A 15,527-nucleotide genomic window follows, 5' to 3' on the forward strand; every position below is an offset into this window, starting at 1 on the left:
AAGGTCGGTCACTTTATAAACGTCGTAGTAGGCTGTGCAGTGGCATTTATGCAAATATTTAACTTCTATAATGATGTTTGATTGCTACACCGTCGCAGTTGCTTAAGCAGTGGTATTTTTGTAATTAGAAACTTTGTCAACAAAGAAGGTGCTACAAAAGATTGTCTTTGAACACTACTTTCCCCTTTTTCCACCATGTTTTTGGAAAGCATCGTCTTAAACTTGCCCCTGATTTAGTCTCATGAAACCAGACTCGTGCCCTCACTCACTACTGGACTACGCACATTACCTTCAACCCTCCCTGAGCTCACCGTCTCCTCCATAGCTATCTTCCACGCCGCCTCGCTCTGTCGTCGAACATCTTCGGCCGCCGTTCAGTTACAATCGTCATTGTCGTAGCTAGGCCAGTCTCTCATTTCCCCTATTTGATTGTTACATTACTATGCCTTTAAGGATTACTGATATTGAACAAAGAAGCATCACTTTTCAGGATGTTAAAAAGCCTCCATTAAGCATCACTTTTCAGGATGTTAAAAAGCCTCCATTAGGGTACGCATCCTCAAAACTCCAACATTTCCCTAAAGGCCTTTGTGGCCATGGAGTTTATGTTCCTCTTCAAAACATTTTGTGAAAAAAAAAAAAAAACTTTATTGGTTATAAACGAGTTTTGTAGCCCTTTAGTGACTTCTCATTAATAGTGTTTAGGTCGTGGTTGTAATTTTGTTTTTAATTAATGAGGATATAAAACCATATTATTGTTTCGTTGCAGGGAAATTGATTATCATTGCTAACAACTGCCCCCCTTTGAGGAAGTCGGAGATTGAATACTATGCTATGTTGGCAAAGGTTGGAGTTCATCATTACAATGGGAGTTAGTTCTTAATCTTATGCTTTACTTTCATTCTCATTCATTTTCAATGTTAATATGAATTATATGATAGGTGGAAAAATCTTCAGTTTCTAATTTATTTTATAGTTTTTGTAATCTGTCCCACATGCATTTAACTCGGTTTCAGAGAAAGCAACATAATGCTTGAGTCAGTCATATGACTTGAATGTCCTGTATTAAAACCTATAAACTGGTTTCCTTGAACTTGGATTTTAAGCATTTGGTGATTAATTTCCTTTGTTGACCAATTTATAAGATCTGCATTTATATTTTATTGTAGCTAATGCAAGTTTATAGCTATTAGTGTTTTGATGGTTACACATGCAATATTGGTTGCTGGACTTGTATAAATTATTGCACTAACAAATGGATTGTAATTTAACTTATTGATGATAATTGTTGTGGGCTATATGATATCTTGTAGAACTTGTCATTTGGCAGTTGTCAATGTTTTGGTATAATTTTGTCTCTTTAACAAAATATTTGTTGTTTATAGACAATGTGGATTTGGGCACTGCATGTAGAAAATATTAGAGAGTGTGTTGCCTTAGCATTATTGATCCTGGTATCTGATGTCATGGGAGCTATAGGGCCTAATTGTGCTGTTAAGAATAATAGTTTTGAGTGCATTGAGATGGAAAGGAAAACCCTTCTTAAGTTTAAACAAAGTCTAAATGATCCTTTTCATTGCCTATCTTCATGGGTTGGCAGTGATTGCTGCAAATGGGTGGGTGTAAGATGCAAGAAACACACAAGGAAAGCCCTTCTTAAGTTTAAACAAAGTCTAAATGTTCCTTAATCCTTTTCATTGCCAATTCACTAGAGGCATACCAACAAATATTGGAGCACTGCATCATTTGGAAAGCGTTGACCTTTCTAACAACCATATCTCAGGTCCAATTCCTTCAAATATGGCTTCCTTGTCTTAAGGAGAAAAGTATTCATTAATTAATAATATTGAAAGTAGTACAAAGAGTTATAGTGTATAGCTATACTGTTAAGCTACTGAATCCAAAACCAATCATAGGACGAAGGAAGAACCCCAAAAAGTAACCTTCATCCTCCATAATACAAAAAATGAATATAACCAGAAGATGCTATTTATAGACATCCTAGTGGGTTGTTACAGCAAGATGAGTCCCTTCTTATAAAGAATCCACTGCCATGAGAGTGCCTTAATGTGGGTCAACATCCCATAAACTTTGCCCTGCCCTCATTGAATATGATTTTGTTTCTCAAAAGCCAGAAGAACCAAACAGTAGCATATCAGAAAATATGTTTTACAACCTTAGATTTCTTGATGCGAATGCAATCCCCAAGTTGAACATATAAGTCGTGTATTGTACAAGGAATAGCAAAAGATAGTCCCATCCATCCTAGCACGGCTAACCAGAGTTTATTTGAGAACAAACATCTAAGAAAAATATTATTGCAATCCTCCAAAAAGTTATTCATATAACACGCTTGACTGATATGTTTTTGAAGCTGAAGACAAGTAGGAAGTCTATCCTGTAAGAGTTTCCAAGAAAAGATGAGCAATTTCGATGGGGCTATTGATTTCCAAAAGGATTTCTCAATAGGAGAGATTTTTGGTGCATGATGAGTGGGAGGATGATAATTAGACAGAATATCATAAGTTACTGCAATCGAGAACCTTACCACTGAGTTTGGTTTCCAAAACCAAGCATTAGACTAACCTAGCTTCCTGTAAAACACTTTCACCTACATTGGTCTTTAAGTCTAAAAAGAGTTGTTCTTCCTATACAAAAAGTTTTCTTCTCCAGAGGCTCGATTCTGACCATTTGGAGGAGCTAGATTGAAAAAAGTCAGCAATGGTGGCATTCTTGTTAATAACTACTTGAAACAATCAAGGGAAAGTTTCCTTAAGGTTGTTATCCCCACATTACTTATCAATCGAAAAGTAAGTAGTTCTCCTTCCTATGGAATGAGGGAACCAAAGATGTGCATGGTCCATTGGTTAAAGGGTCTAGACTAACCAAATCTCTCCACCAAAGACTTGCATCATTAGGAAGAGAGAGAAATGGAGTGTTGCACCATCCATATCTATGATTGAGCAGACACCTCCAAGTTGCTGAAGTATCTATTATAAGTCTTCGCCATTTTGATAAAAGGATGTAGTTGAAAGGTTGGAGGTGTTTTACCCTAAGGCCACCTTTTGACTTTGGAAGAAACATCTTCTAGCTAACCCAACATATCTTATTCTCCTCTGAAACCCTTTGCCATAGAAACTTCCTTTGAATGGAAATCAGGTTTTTGATCACTTTTCTTGGTTGTTTGTAGAAAGAAAAGTATCTATTATAAGTGTGCTTTGCTGGTTTGGTCACTACTTGTTTATCTTTCCACACACCTCTTTCAAACCTCGACCTATTAACCATCAATTTGTAGTCAAATATGAACACCTTATCCAGAGACAAAGCTAAACTCCTTTCATCCCTTTTGTTCTCGAAATGTGCGAATCCAAATTGATGTCCCCTCCTATCTCTTACTCGGTATGACCACCTAGCAAATATTTCCATATTTTTTAAAGAGGTAACACATATCCCTAGCAACAAGTCTCTGTGAAGTTTGTAAAAAATTGGGTAGTTAGATCCTTCCCATGGTATTCGTTACTCGCTCCACATCCATATGATTACTGTTTCAATCAAACCCCGAACGAGTATTACCTTGTCATTTCCTAACCTCTCACCACTCCCACTTTCTCTCTATCTTTCCTTGAATCCACAACTTCTATTAGTTAATGGGGTCGTTACGTTGCGATATGATTCTACCCATATTCCTTACTTCTATTAGTTAATGCAGGTACGAATCTGTTTGGACTCCTAATTCTCCTATATATGCTTGCCACATTATGTGTTTCAAATTTGTGTTAGGTCTCATTTATTATTATTTATTGTTGCAAAGGAGGGGGTAGGTGCAGAATGTAGTGTTTTGCTTTTAATTATCTAATTTGAGAATACTAACATCAACTTTTGGAATATTAGCCATAATTATGTTTCGATTTTGCCATGAATACTAACATAATTATGTAGTGTGAGGCTTCAATTGTTTGATCTCGCATATCAATTTCTTTTCTTTATTTAGAGGCAAAGTTTCATGCTCGATCATGTGTTCCATGCTTCTTATCTGCCAACTCTTTTGAGGTATTATGCATACCAGTCATAACTCCTTTACAGGTTAGTGTCCAATCTCCATAGATATATTTAGTTATACATTTTCTTTTGATGTTTTTGCTTTCTACATTTTGCTTCATCAGTTCATGATTCTTTTCACTATGCCCTTGATTAAAATATGCAATGACTCTAGTTTTGTAGTTGCCTATGGCTTGCCCCTATGTCTGCAGTTTGGTATTATTAAATGTGCTTTAGATCTAAAATTATAAATTTCTCTATTCAGTTTTCTGTACAAAAGGCAATATATTGCTAGGCGTAAATTTAGTTATATTATTTTTTATGATAAAAAATTTGAGAAGTATAGCACAACTAAGGAGTCAAGGTATATGCTCTGAAATGGAAAAGGAAGAAAGAAGGAAAAATAAATAAAGAATCACGGATGTAGCTAGGCTCTCTAGTATCTGTTATCATAAAGGGACCCTCACTTGAAGCAGTCATGAGCTAAGCACTAGTGAGAGGAATTTTGTTTGGATTTTAAAATTCTTTGGGAGAAAACCAGGTTTCTTGAATACCTGGAGTGTACACTATTTTCCATCAATAAAATATATTAAGATTTATATAACTAATTAGAATAATATAACTAAAAAATACAAATAAATTTAATAGCAAAGTTTCATGTAGTAATAGTGGGTTAAGCCCACTCCAAACAAAAAAAAATAGTTCATTAATTTTAAAAAATAATAAGTTACAATGGGTTTAACTCACTATAACCTTTATTTTGATTACAAAAGACTAAACTTACTGACATTCCTGCGGTGTTTTTTTTTTTAAAAAAAAAACCATTGCAATGACTTTGGCGAAAGAAAAAATTTATTAATAATTTGTAATGGGTAAATAAAGACGATAAAGTCCTTTGTAATTTTATCGACGCCTAGACCCATTGTATCCTCTTGTTATTACTGACAGAAAAACCACCTGTAGCTTATCAATGGTCAAATCCACTCCAATTTGTTTGTATTACAGACAAACTCGTGGTTGACTGTAACAAATCCACTATAATAACAAACATTCTTGTAGTAATTATTAGGGTAAAATATATTTTTTCTCCTAAATGTAAAAATATTTAAAATTTATTTATGTAAAATTTTTAATATGTTTTTCATTTTTATAAAATTAAAACATATCATTTTATGGTTCATACATAGGTTATAGGTTATTTCAACTTACGATGATGACTTTTTGTATCTATTATATGTATAGCGGATGTAGGTTCGACTGTTTGAATTTTACTCTGGGTCAAAAAATGAAATATTTTAATTTTGTGAGGATGAAAAATATAGTGAAAATTTTATACGAATGAATTTAAAAAATTTCATATTTATGAGAAAAAAACACATTTTAGGTGATTATTAATTAGTATATTACTAGACTAAAAAAAATCTTATTCAATCATATTGTTGGAATCATAAATGGTCATCAATTTGGATAATAGAGAATCTAAAAATTAAATTTATAACTTTTTTTTACTATACTCTTATTTATAATTACTAAAGCATTTATCAATAAAAAATGTTGTTCGTCATCAATACTTTAGGAATTATTAATTAAATCAAAATATGCCAGAAAATCGATTATGCTTCTGCGGAAGTATCGTTACCAAATCTCAGGTGTCAAAGTGTGGATTTCATATGGTAAAAAAAAAAAGGGACACTACTAAAAAAAATCTTTTTCTACAACAATTGAAGATAGAATACAACGACGATTGTTGATCGTCGTAGAAGCTAATGTCGTTGAAAGTTAATTTCAACGACGAGTAAGAAAACACCGTCTTAGAAAATTAATTTTCTAAAACGATGCTTACATAGGCACCGTCCTTGAAAGCTTATTTTCTAAGGCGGTGCTTACGTAAGCACCAACCTTGAAATAAAGATTATTTTTAATTATTGATATTTTTCCTCAACGATATCCCATCAGAAAAAATATGAATAATTAAAAATAATCTTTATTAGCATGATTGTAATTAATATTAATATTAAATATTATTTAAAAATAAATATTGAAATGATAGATTAAATAAAACTAAAAGGTTGACAAATTAAAAATTCCTAAGACAATTTCATAGAAAAAAAAGTTATTAAATTTTTTTTTATCATAAAGTAGCTCCTAAATTAAATAATTATTTTTTCACAAAAATTCAGAGGACCAAATAAAACTTTGACAGCCTCCAAGATATTATCTCTAACAACAGACACAAAGAGAAACTAAAAAAACAAAAAAAAGACTATATATTAACATGATTGTAATGTCGTTAACTTTATAATGCAATCATATATTTGATATACATATTATATATTAACCTAATTAATATTAAAAAATTCTGCATATTCCAATTTATAGATTTTAAACTAAAATTTAACAAAAGAAAATGAATATTCTTTTCAGCCTAGATTAAAATATGACCTCAATCAGAGACCTCTGATATGAATCAAATGACTGTAAAGCATTTTGGTCTCTTTTAGTTGAAAGTATTCCCTATAAATCCAAACCTCTGATGCAATTATTTACATAAGAAGCAATAAAAGAGGGTGAAATATGCAACTTAGTGATGCAAAAAGACTAAAATTCCAAAAAAAGAAAACAAATATTAAACACCTTGATCCATTTTTATAAGTACTATGTACTAAGTAATTAACATTCTGTTTGAAACCAATAAAATGAATAAACTTCAATAAAACAGAAGTTATTCAAATAAGGACCAAATAGAACAGATACCTCACAAACAATTTGCCAAAAAAAAAATACAGCTATATATAGAACCAATCCAAGAATATAATAAAGAAAAATCTCTATAAATATTGTTGAATTTCTTCACAGGCCAATTGCCAATTGGATGACTTACACGAAGAGTTTGTGATGCCATATCAACAATTTTCACAGAATCATCCATCAGATATTTCATTGGAAATTTCGAAAGGACAACTAGAAGTTCTTCAGATATGCATGCATCCAAGTCAGAACTGACAAGGTATGCATGCATGCACGACATTCAATCAATGACCCAATCAAGTTAATAAGATAACTACATTTGCTCAACATTTAAGTAAATACACAGACTAATAATCCAAACTTATCAACACTATACAGATGATACATACTAAATTTCAGGAGTACAATGTAATTAAAATGTCATACATAACAACAACTCTTTGACCAAGAATACTTATAAGCACCTCAATTCCAGCCGATGGGTGGCACTTATGCCTGTAATGAGATGCTGCTGCAATTTTATAATGAATTTCTACGAAAAACTGCCAATTAAAAAATAATTAAATTTATTAGAAACAGCGAGGACTAGAAAAAAAATTATAGACAGGGAAATGATGTTGTCAAGTTTTATGACAAAATTACCATGAAAACTCTATCTGGCGGAAAATGTTGATCTTATCAGCAACAGAAGCACTTGCATGATTATCATCCTTACATTATTTGAAAATAATTACATATTTCATTTCAAGAACAAACTCCAATTGGAACAGAAGTTAAACACAAAGGAAAAAAAGATAACTCACAAGTCCAATTTGAATTTCAAGTGACACTGTATCCCTCGAAAAGAGAGGGGCTATGACGCTCGATGAACAAGAGCACAAAGATAAAACACAACTGACAATAGAGACCTAGAAGTACAAAAGTCCAAGAATAAAATATTAACTTATAAAGAATAATGCCTAGCAGGTTGATGTTCTGTATATAGGTAACACAAACAACCTTTTCCATTGACGACAGGCTTTTTGACATTGTTCATAAGGCAAAACCAAGGTACCTTGCACTTCACCTCATTCAAGATCTAGTAAATTTTCATGGACTATACAAAAAAAGAACATATTACCTCAACAAGTGCAGCTAAGCTTACACCACAAGCTACCCAACAAAAGAGAATTGATCCCAAAAGTTGTTCTAAGTACTGCATAAAAGAAATTAGAAGTCAAAGAAAACAATTATTCAAAAGGTTTTTTGTATCTTGAATGCAAAACAATAATTTTTGGAAGACCCGATATCACAACTAGAATGTGGCTATAATGGTATAAAACCATGTAAGTCAACTGAATGTTGAAGACAGTATTAGAGGGATAGAAATTGGATCAGATTATAGACTAAAATGATATATATATATATATATATATATATATATATATATATATATATATATATATATATATATATTATAATAAAAATAAAGTAATTATAGTAGGTAATAAAATTCATTGTAATTACTGTCATATAAATTTATAATATGATTAATAATTTACAGTCGACAAAGCCGTCAATAAGTATAGTAAATTTAACCGTTAATAATTTATAGATAATTAATGTAAGTTTAGCCGTTTGTAAACTACAATGAGTTTTAACAGATGACATTAAACATTTATAGTTTAGGAACGAAAAGAGCAAGAAGGACTAACAGATTATCTTGTAATGGTAACGAATTTTTGTGCCTAGCAGGGCCATCTTCTTATCTTCTCTTTGACTTGGACATGAGTACATGTCACATTCTTTTATGGAAGTACATGTGGCATTTCTCCTTGTACTTTTATTATTACTAAACCAACTATCAATTAGCAAAGTTAAATAGAGTAAATAACTAAGAGCCTGTGACTATAAGTGGAAAGCGAAGATAATGGTAAAATTTAAAACCGTAGAATTTCGAATGTGTGGGTGTAAGTAAGTGTATTGCGCTTAAACTGCTGCGGCCCTGACAAATTAGTGATCGAAATTTGGCTGTTCAGCTCTGCCAATGCCAACAAATTGAAGCTGCTCTGACGCTTACTACTTAAGCAATTTTTAGTTTTTGCACATCATTGTAGGTTTTAGAGCATCCCAGGGATTTGAGACTCCTAACAACCTAGGTGGTATGTTCTTTCATTTGTTTGATTCAACCTGTTCTTACTTTTAAATGGTTTTTTTTGTTTACAGCATAGCAGGGTATTTTTGGTGAAATGTTGAATATCCATCCCACTTTGGAGAAACTAGTATTAGACAATTTGAAATTAGCATGTGTTCATGGTTCTCTTCAATTTTACATGACACGTAGTTGAGTTATTCAATTTATGATAAATAATTAATAAAACTCAATTATATGTCATGCAGAGATGAATTGACTTTATGTGATTGTGGATTTTGTAATAATTTCTTCCACTCTCGAAATATATAAATGGAAGGAAGAAAGAGTTAGAGAGGAAGTGATATGATGAGAAGAAAAATGTGATAGAAGAAAAAATCAATGTGTAATACATAATTTTTTGTTAATTTAAAATTAAAATAAATATATTACTATGACCTAGCTTGAGTATTTCGGACAGCTTTCTAACCAGTTTAAAGTTATTTTGATTGGTTTACAGAGAAAATTAACAAAACCATAATCTACAAGAATATTCCTTTGTTTAAATATGGGAGGAACTGAAGAGAATGACAAGCATGAGGCTGAAGTTGAGAAGGAGCATAAGAAGGAAAAGAAAGAGAAATCCGAGGATGCTGGAAAAGAAGAAGAAGGAGAAGAATCTAAAGAGAAGAAGAAGGAGAAGAAGAAGAATAAGAAAGACAAGGAAGGGAAAGAGAAGAAGGAGAAGAACCCTGAAGATAAAAATGATCCTGCGAAATTAAAGCAAAAGCTTGAAAAGCTAGAGTCCAAGATGCAGGCTCTGCAAACTAAGAGAGAAGAAATATTGAAGCAGCTTCGAGAAGTAGAACAAGGTGCAAGTGAGCCCCCTGTGGCCTCCTCTTAGATCAACTCTGTTTTATGCTGAAAAAGTGCATCTCTAATAACTCTATATATTTTATGTCATAATTGTGGAGACAGACTCTGAGGTTTTCTTTTTTTTTTTTGGAATCAAATGTAGTGTCAAGAAATTATAATAACTCACATTCTATTCAATCAACTATATCCTCTTAGACATTTTATTTGAGTTTGTCCGAGTTAGATTGTTGGCTTATGTAATTTCTTGAATTAAAGTTAAATGAGATGTATAATAATAAGAAACTATTAGCTATTATAGTATCTTATTTGGTATTTTTTTACAATGATGGTAACGAGATTAAAATAAAGGATCCCTTGTGCAAATTATTCAAACCCTCCACTATAGGTCAATCCTAGTAGTTAGAATATTTTTATTGTTGCTTTTATAAAGGGTTTACAATTTATTCCCTCGTCTAATTAGTAAACCAAAGAAAAAGATACTAGATAAGAAAATTATACAAAAGTTTGTCCTCTCAAAATTAAAGATGGTGCTCAAACTATCAATATAAAAAGAAGTTTACATTTGGTTATATATTAAATTACAATATTGAAAATAAGTTATGCATCAACTTCACATTGTCATTTAATTAAAAATCATCTAAATTTAGTTGATTCTTATAATAATTAACTTAAAAGTTATATCAAATCATTTTAAATAGATTGATAATATAAAATATTTGTATAATGTCGATACATAATTACTAGACTCATTAGAATTCTTCAAAAGTGAAAAATCATATGTTTTAAAATTTAAATTTATCCTAAAATTATTATTTCTTCTCATTAAAAGGCTATATTTTTCATTATATATATCTTTAATGATTTAAATATTTTGTTCTTCTAAGTTTTTTTAATTAAAATTTTTAATTACATTTTTTTAAATTTGTTCACTTTTTTTTTTAAAAAAACCGTAGAACTACATAATAAAAAACCTTAGAACATACGTAATTATTATTTTTATTTTTGAGAAAAACCGTAGAAAAACGTAATGCTAAGGGTAAAATTTTAACAAAGAAAATCGTACCGCATAATTGTTTAGAAGACAACTCCTTATCTCTTGATTTTGTCGTTCCAGAGTGCAAAAAAGTGAGCTATTATAAACTCTCTAATTTTGTCTTTCATTTTATTTTTACCTCCTTTTTTCTTTTTTTCTTTTTCGTGACACCATTTATCATGCCTATTTTTCTTCTACCTTTCTTTTCCTCCCATTCTAATTTATTGCAAATGGGGTGCACGATAGTATTTTCCTACACACTTCCATGCAGGTACAGTTGTACCGATTTAATTTTTATATGCAATTTGTTGGGCAAATTCTAACACGCAGTTCTAATTAGAATACTAGTACATGGAAAAAAATTACTCAAGTGTGTGTTTGGTTTAAATGATAAAAATAGAAAAGTAATTTTTAAATTAAAATAAAGTATAAAACTATAGATCTCAAAAAAAAGTACAAAAATTTCTTCCACAAGGCTAATGTTATTCATACCTCACAATTTTTTTCACATTCTTTACCCTACATTCAATCAATCACTCCATCCCCAAAAGAACATCTCTTGAAATTGTAGGCTGATACCGTAACGTAACAGGTTCGTAAATGTTCAATATAAAGCCATCTTGGAGAAAATTAAAAATGTGAGCGATTTGTACCATCTCTTATTATATGCTTTCAAAAATGTACCAAATCTCTAAAAAGTGAAGTCAGCTTAAGAGTGAAGCTAATATATATATATATATATATATATATATATATATATATATATATATTACATAACCATATTTTGAACCCCAGAGTTGTGTCGGTATCTTAACCAATAACCATGATAATGAAAATGATTATTTGACAGGACACCTTTTAGCTTACGTAGTTAAATAGAAGAATTAAGTAGTTATGTGAAAAAGAATGAAATGAGTTGAATAAAGAACGTGGGGATAATTTACTTAAATGATTACATTGTTAAAGACGGTAAGAAATCAATGATGGATAATTGATTCAACTATTACATGCTTGATTCTCTGTATAAATAAGATTTTAGCACAGTCCCTTACTTCAACTTGGGTGTGTTAATGAGAGAGATGGGAGTTAATAAAACCTAGTCTTTTAATTTTAATTTTAATTATCTCTAAGTACGCTTTATTGTGTTACAAAATTACAATTAGATTACTCTCCCCTTCAAATGAAAAAGATTTTTCCCTCTAAAACTTCTGGGTAGTTTACACACTTCAATTTATTAGCAATAGTCTGTATGTAGCTAGCTTAATTGTTACTCATCTTATATTCGTCATCATCTCTATGTCTCATTTTGCAGTTCTAAACTATTGGTTAATGGAAATTTCGCTTAATACGGTGTCCAAATTATTGTCCTTCTCAGTTTTCACAGGAGGAAACATCGCATGATGCACAAGCCTAGCATACCCTTGCCACCTTCCCTTCTTCCCAATAAACAATAAACAATGAATATAATTAACTTGTAAGCATTCTTTATGGCAAGATGAGCCAAGGTCCGGGCTTATATTTTGATATTGGAAAGAAGGCCAGAGGTTTTACAAACACCAATTATCTGCCTCTTTCATTTTCATTTTAATCTTTCATTAGCATGAATTCTGAACTGATGATAGTCCCTATAAATTCTTTGCCTTCCTTTTTTGTTTATGTTAGATGTTCTTCACAAGGACTATGCTCAACAATCACCAATCCACTTTAACTACAGATTCTTGAACTGGAATTTAGATCTCTCCTGTCAAGGTAATAATATATACCAGCTTTTTAACCCTCTTACTATTCTTTTTGCTTTTCTTTAAAACATGTTCTTCTTAATCTACTTGTAATTTTTAGTCTACTGAAGGGTCCATTAAGTGGGATTAGGAAACTATGGACATTTGTCGTGGAGAGATTTTTGTACAGAAAGTTGCATATTATAAGACAACTACACATGGTCCCTTAATTATAATAAATTTGTGAGGAAGAAAATTTTATCTGTATGTTAATTGGTTTATGGACAAAAGTCATGTAGACCTTGTTTGGTATGCTATTTGAGCATAGAAATAGAGGGAATCAGTTAGTCCTCAAAGATGTAATTACATCATAAGAAAAATGTGAATATCTCAGAATCCTGAAATAGCTATGGAATTTCATATCTGACTGTACTTCCTTTGATGATGTATCTGTTGGAGTAGAAGAACTGGTGCATGGACTAAGGGGCCTTTTCACATGTAACATACCTGACTCTGGGAAGGTACAACTACATTTTACTAGTCTTAGAACTATAACTAATTTTATCTTTGATAATTTTTTAGTCTTGATTTTCATTGCGTCTAACTATTTTTTGGGATCAAAACGATTTCGAATACAGTTGGAAATTCAACACTTGAGTAGATTCAGTGGATTTAGTGCAAGCATTGGATTATCGGGAGAGGCAGAAAAAGGATATAACCCTGTTGCAAACATCTCTGGTCATATAGGAACCAGAATTCTCACCCTGGGAGCTAATCTTGCCTATGACTTATCAGCAAGCTCATCAGCAAAGATAACTAACAATCTGAATGCTGGGTTGAGCCTGAACAGTCCCTACCTTGTTGCTGCCGCAACCTTGTGAGCTATCCTACAATAGAGAATAATTTTATAAGAAAATGTAGACTAACATAAGATTTGTGATGTGTACAAAAGCTTAAGAATCTATTTATAAAATATAAAAGAACACAAGTTGTGGTACTAACACCTTAAATGTCCTATCAGCTTAAACTTCAACATTCCATGTTGCCTACTCAGCTTTTTTTGCTTGTATTTCAATCTCAATTTCCATCCTTTTTAATCTCTTTAGTTCATGCTTTTAGTAACTTAAATCAATAAAGAACGACTCTTACCACCTCTACTTTAGGAGCATATATGAACCCCTACTTTATGCACAAACTTTGTATTCCTTCATCAAAATCTATTCCAAAAAAATAATAATGAAATATGTCCAACTTATTCAATAATATGAAATACAAAAGTTATTGGTAGAAAGATATCGAGAGAGGCTTGTGCAATGTACAGGGGCTGTATCTAATTATGTTTCTTCAAACTAAATGACTGTGTCATGCTTAAGTTTGGTGCATGTTCATTATGCAGGCATGACAATTTTCAAACCTTGAAAGGTTCCTGTTATTTTGAAGTGAATCCCCTGACCAAGACTGCAATTGCAGCAGAGGTGAAGTATGACCTTGCAGATTATGAGACTATCGGTGTCACCGTGGGTGCTCAGCACGCATTATTTCCTTGGACACTGCTAAAGGCCCGACTTAACAACAATGGCAACGTAGGTGGTCTCATTCAACAAAAGTTTGGGAGAAAATTTTCCATAACCGTGGCGGGAGAGATGAATTTTAACGAAGAAGATAAAGAAAAGTTTCCTAAGGTTGGAGTCTCCATGGCTCTAAAATAATTTCACCGAGAAAAGCTCGTGTAGAAACAGGCAATGAGATGTCCTGGAGGCTTCCAAAAGATGTTGCAAACTGCACGGAAATTTTGTTTTGCCCCATCGATTTTGTTCAACATTGGAGAACGGTATCATATCCTTGTTTAGTATTTGTTACCTATGTTTTTTATGAGTGAAAAGAAGTCATACACAGTTTATGAATACTTAGTGCTAGAAATATTTAAACATCCAAGTATCAAAGATTGGTACCAATGAAAGTTCAAATTGACTTCTGTTTGGTAAATCTATAAAACAAATTCCATTATGCAAGAATTGATTTCTTCCTTTGTTAACCAAGATAAGGTGAAGCGATAGCTATATATTACTGGTAGAATGTGAGTTTGGACCTAACTCAACCCCAAAAGTTAACTAAGGAGTAAGGGTTGTCCCTCACTTGTATACTTTAACTTGAATTTATCTTTAGCCGATGTAGGACTTGGATTTTTTCCAATAATTACTTGCATGGTTTGTTTGGTTTTGGAGAACGGATTATTCATAGAGGAAATAGGGTTATGTTTTCTTTGTAAACAATAATCATTTAAATGCAAAGTACTCAAACCATCAAATTCCCTGCAGGGAAAATATGGCAACATAACGTCGTTGATAAAATGTAATAGAGACAATTAAACTATCAGCATGAAGTCCTCAGCTATGTGTTTAAAAAGACAATTAAATTTCCTGCTAAGAAAACTTAGTTCTGCATCATTCACATTTTAGAATACTTGTATTCACAATGATCCTGGCAAGATTGTCTAATTAAACAAAGTAACTGAACACACTATACACTGAAAGACAGCCACAGATATTCATATAGCATTATCATACTCACTTACATATCATGTACAAGAGCTAGGTGGAGTAGAAACTACTGATTATAACCCTGAAAAAGTTCATTACTAATTTGGGTAGTAGCTATATCACAAACAGAACCACATCCTTGGGGAATGAAAACAGCAGAAGACTTGGAGGCAGCACCAATTTCTTTCAAAGTGTCAAGTACTGAGTGACAAGGATCATGTATAAGACATCTTTTGCAATTTTATGAAGTTGTACTAGGTACATTAACTGAGAATCCCAGCACATTATCTCTAAATCCATCCACAATTGGCAAGCAATACCCAACCCAGAGAGATACTTAGACTCGCCTCACCGTCGACTCGCTTAATTTGCAAGATATTCTCTGTCTCTGACTTCTCATTAGCTTCCACCGTCAACTTTGCAGCTCATCACAGAAAGAAAACATTAGAATAAATTAAAATAAG

General features: G+C 32.0%; 2 protein-coding genes across 4 annotated transcripts; both read left to right on the plus strand.

Annotated features, from left to right (window-relative positions):
• The first annotated feature begins 488 nt into the window (after positions 1-488).
• LOC114409750 (protein PXR1-like) lies at positions 489-9,994 on the plus strand. 3 transcript variants are annotated; one of them, XM_028373328.1, is made up of 4 exons: positions 489-549; positions 770-871; positions 3,992-4,083; positions 9,417-9,994. In XM_028373328.1, exon 4 carries the CDS (start codon positions 9,465-9,467, stop codon positions 9,798-9,800), a length of 336 nt encoding a protein of 111 aa, XP_028229129.1. In that variant the 5' UTR covers positions 489-549; positions 770-871; positions 3,992-4,083; positions 9,417-9,464; the 3' UTR covers positions 9,801-9,994. The 3 variants fall into 3 exon arrangements, 2 of the variants coding, with proteins under 2 accessions (XP_028229129.1, XP_028229130.1); XR_003666201.1 differs by lacking the exons at positions 3,992-4,083; positions 9,417-9,994 and adding an exon at positions 1,386-1,459; XM_028373329.1 differs by lacking the exon at positions 3,992-4,083.
• A 2,170-nt stretch (positions 9,995-12,164) lies between these two features.
• LOC114409751 (mitochondrial outer membrane protein porin 1-like) lies at positions 12,165-14,498 on the plus strand. Its single transcript, XM_028373330.1, has 5 exons — positions 12,165-12,349; positions 12,468-12,554; positions 12,986-13,044; positions 13,162-13,400; positions 13,920-14,498. Exons 1-5 carry the CDS (start codon positions 12,301-12,303, stop codon positions 14,230-14,232), a joined length of 747 nt encoding a protein of 248 aa, XP_028229131.1. The 5' UTR covers positions 12,165-12,300; the 3' UTR covers positions 14,233-14,498.
• Positions 14,499-15,527: the final 1,029 nt, after the last annotated feature.

This window comes from Glycine soja, chromosome 4 (assembly GCF_004193775.1).
Source record: "Glycine soja cultivar W05 chromosome 4, ASM419377v2, whole genome shotgun sequence".
In the NCBI taxonomy this organism is placed as follows: domain Eukaryota; kingdom Viridiplantae; phylum Streptophyta; class Magnoliopsida; order Fabales; family Fabaceae; genus Glycine; species Glycine soja.